Source organism: Propithecus coquereli, unplaced genomic scaffold (genome assembly GCF_000956105.1).
Source record: "Propithecus coquereli isolate 6110/MARCELLA unplaced genomic scaffold, Pcoq_1.0 Scaffold241, whole genome shotgun sequence".
NCBI classification, from domain to species: Eukaryota; Metazoa; Chordata; class Mammalia; order Primates; family Indriidae; genus Propithecus; species Propithecus coquereli.
In genome coordinates, this window is record NW_012147964.1 from 161,878 (window position 1) to 166,211 (window position 4,334).

At 43.7% G+C, this 4,334-nt stretch overlaps 1 protein-coding gene across 1 annotated transcript; it reads left to right on the forward strand.

Moving 5' to 3' along the window:
* The first annotated feature begins 1,653 nt into the window (after nucleotides 1–1,653).
* LOC105811907 (olfactory receptor 7D2) lies at nucleotides 1,654–2,592 on the forward strand. The gene has a single exon (XM_012646202.1). It carries the CDS (start codon nucleotides 1,654–1,656, stop codon nucleotides 2,590–2,592), a length of 939 nt encoding a protein of 312 aa, XP_012501656.1.
* Nucleotides 2,593–4,334: the final 1,742 nt, after the last annotated feature.

Here is a 4,334-nt window from a genome sequence, read left to right on the forward strand (position 1 = left end):
TTTTATTTTTAATTATTGTGGGTACATAATAGTAATATATATTAATGGGGTATGTGTGATGCTTTGATACAGGCATATACTTTTAAATAACAAAAGAGTAGAATGGGAATGTTCCTAACACAAAGCAATGATAAATGCCCTCTATTCATTTTTAAAGTTAAACTCATCATTTAAATTCTTGCCACAAGGAAACTTCAGGTCCAGGCACCACTGTGTATTTATTCAAACATTTAAGAAAAATATTGTTCAAACATTTAAGAAAAACATAATGCCAACCGTCTTCTAGATGATGTAAGAATATGGAATGATTCTCAACCCATAAGACTGACATTACACAAACCTGGAAGTGGTATTGAAAGAAAAATCACAGACCAGTCACCCTTATGAACATGCAGACAAAAATTCTAGGATGAAAGCACCTTTCGGAGTGGACTAGCGTTTGCTTCTGCCTGGGGTCCGGAGCACAATTCCTCCCAAACCACGTTAGATTCAGTTCCTCTGGCTTGCGGTGTCTGGGTGAATAGGAACGCAGGCTGCAAATCTCAGCTGCAGTTTCCTCTGAAATGTGTCTCTCTTCTGACATCTTGTGGATGAATTTTCTTCCTTTTCTTTTACCTCCTACTATTTGGATTGTGTGTAAGTGCTTTTTAACTTTTTATCTGTATAAAATCTTGGATTTGTGGAAAAGTTGCAAGAACAATACAAATAGCTCCCATGTGTAGCCTTACCCAGAAGCCCCAAACGTCGACATGTTATCACATTTACTGTTTTTAAAGTTCCCTTTTCTTCCTTCTCCTCCTACCCCTCCTTCTCCTTCCCTCCCTCTCTCTCTCTCTCTCTCTCTCTGTAATTTTTCAGAACCCTTTGAGAGTAAGTTGCATTGAAGATCTGGTCCCTCCGTACCTCTAGAAATTCAATATTTCCCGAAAACATGAACGTTGTTTCACATAACCACAGCACAATTCATCACAAGCACTAATACAATAATTTATCAAATCGACAGGATTCATTCCTATGTCGATAATTACACCAATAATGTCATCTATAGGCAAAGAAAATCCCAGATCACCCATTATCATTGGTCGACATGTCTTTTTAGCCTGGACCATTTCCTAGACTTTCTTTCTACCTTACGGCGTTGACATCGTTGAAGGGCACAAGTTAGATTTTGTGTAGAACATCCCTCAAGCTCAGTTCGCCTGACATTCCCTACTCTTTGGATTGAAATCCTGCATCTTTGGCAGGAATCCCGCAGAAGTGAAGTTGTGTGCTTTTCAGTGAATCCTATCAGAAAGCACATCATATCGATATGTGCTTTTTGTCCCATTACTAAAGCTCCTTGACCACCCAAAGGGGTTGTTATAAAATGGATACTTAAGAAAAACAATTGGGTCTGGGCACGGTAATTCTAGCACTTTAGGAGGCTGAGGCGGGAGGATCGCTTGAGGCCAGAAGTTTGAGACCAGCCAGGGTAACATAGCAAGACCCCATCTCTGCAAGAAAGTTGTTTTAAAAAAGTTAGCCAGGCACAGTGGCGCACGCCTGTAGTTACAGCAAAAAGCACGGCCAACGTTTCTGTTTTACAGAGGATGCCTGTTTGATGCTAACTGATGTCGTTGCTCTTGTCTCTTCTTTTGTGGACACTTCAGCTTCATGGAAGCAGAAAACCAAACAGTAGTCATAGAGTTCATCCTCCTCGGACTCTCCGAAGATCTAGAGCTGCAGCCCATCCTCTTCGGGCTGTTCCTGTCCATGTACCTGGTCACGGTGCTGGGGAACCTCCTCATCATCCTGGCCGTCGGCTCCGACACCCACCTCCACACCCCCATGTACTTCTTCCTCTCCAACCTGTCCTTTATCGACGTCTGTTTCAGCACCAGCATAATCCCCAAGATGCTCGTGGACATCCAGACAGGGAGCAGAGCCATCTCCTACAGGGACTGCCTCACTCAGGTGTATTTTACCATGTTTTTCCCCATCCTGGACACCCTCCTCCTGACCGCGATGGCCTATGACCGGTTCGTGGCCATCTGCCACCCCCTGCACTACACGGTCATCATGAACCCCCGCCTCTGCGCCCTGCTGGTTTTTGTCACCTGGTTCATTGGCGTCATGACGTCCCTTCTCCATATTTCTCTGACAACACGTCTGACCTTCTGCAAAGATCTTGACATTCCACATTTTTTCTGTGAACTGACGCAGATCCTCAAGTTGGCCTGCTCCGACACCTTCCTCCACAGCCTGCTGATATACATTATGACTGGCGTGCTGGGTGTTTTTCCCCTTCTTGGGATCCTTGCGTCTTACTCGCGAATTGCTTCGTCCATAAGGAAGATGTCCTCATCGGGGGGGAAGCAAAAAGCCTTTTCCACCTGCGGGTCTCACCTGTCCGTCGTTTCTTTATTTTATGGGACGGGCGTTGGGGTCTATTTCACTTCTGCGGTGACTCACTCCTCCCAGAAGATCTCGGTGGCCTCGGTGATGTACACGGTGGTCACCCCCATGCTGAACCCCTTCATCTACAGCCTGAGGAACAAGGATATGAAAGGGGCCCTGGGAAGACTGCTCGGCAAAGCAGCCTCCTGTCTGTGATGTATCCATGGACCCCACGACCGAGAAGATTTGTGGACACCAAATGGAACACACACACAAAAACCCCTTTTATCTTACTCTTGACTTTCTCAGTCCATCTTGTTCTTTCACCCAATCCTACGGGGTCTATGACTTTGCTCTTTCCTAGTTTTCACACACTTTTTCATAACGAATCTTCCTGTAATTTCTTTGATGACATATATGCCCTATCTATTGTCCAAAAACATTGCCTTTGGTCATCTTTCTTACTTCCACACTGGTGCATTTTGAACTTGGGTTGGAAGCGTTTACTAATAGCTTGGTTATCTCAAATGGTGGCAGAGAGTTCTTAAACTCATTTATTTCTGTGGGTTTGCATGTGGATTTGTGTTGTTCGTGTGTGTGTGTGTTATCAACAGTGTTTTTATTTTTTACTGGATAAAATATGATTAAAATACATATTAAAATATAGATGACATTTTAGTGTTTATTATGTATTAATTCTGTGTTAAGTGCTCTCTATATATTATCTTGTATGATTTCCCCAATGAGAATGGTTACTACCACCATTATAGACGTGAGGAAATGAGGCTCAAAGAACTAAAAACAAACAAACAAAAACTATTCCAAAGTTACAGAGAGACGGAGTGGGAAAACCAAGATTCAAACCCAGAACTCTGATCCTGAGCCCATGTTATTTTGTTTTTATAGAGACCAGGTATTACTCTGTTGTTTAGGCTGAAGTGCGGTGGCACAATCATAGCTCACTGCAGGCTGGAAATCCTGGGCTCAAGCGATCCTCCTGCCTCAGCCTTTCAAGTAGCTGAAACTACAGGCATGCACCACCATGCCTGACTAATTTTTATTATTTTTTGTAGAGATGGGGTCTTGCTATGTTGCCCAGCTTGAACTCCTGACCTCAAACGATCCTCCCACCTCAGCCTCCCAAAGTGCTGGGGTTACAGGTGTGAGCCACTGTGCCTGGCCCTCATTTAACTTTAATTACCTCCCTAAAGTTCTTCTTATCTCCAAAAACAGTTGTCACATTGGGGGTTAGGGCTTCAATATATTAATTTTGGGGGGCACACAATTCAGTCCAGAACAGATGGTTTTGCAGATCTGCGAAACTTTCAGCCAACTCAGAAGGGAACTCTGGAGCAAGGGTTGCTCTTTGAAGAAGTCCCACATTGGGTAGAAATGACCAAGCCCTATTAGCCCAGGAACAGTGTGGCCTTGAGAATTGAGGTAGATCCTGAAAGTGATAACAGCTGGATGCTGTCTTCCAACTCTGCAGTCTCCAACCCCTGGTCCATGGACCAGTACCAGTCCGTGGCCTGTTAGGGACCAGGCTGCAGAGCTCAGTGCACCCCACCCATCCCCACCTACATTATGGAAAAATTGTCTTCCATGAAACTGGACGCTGGTGCCAAAAATGTTGGGGCCCACTGAAACTGGATTCCTTCTAACTGAATGGCAAATTGTTTCTTAAAGAGAGATTTGGGCATCACACCTTCTTGGCTACCGTATTTATTCTAGTGGCTATTCTAGAAAAATGATCTATGCTGGACTTCACCATTTCTTATTAACTAGAAGTTACTTGTTTCTTAAATTTTTTTTTTTTTTAAAAGAACATGACTGTTAATACCAGTTTGATGGTGAGTACATATGGTGCTTGTCTTTCCATTCTTGGGATACCTCACTTAGTAGAATGCGTTCCAGCTCTATCCAGGAGTATACAAGAGGTGCTATATCACCCGAAGGAT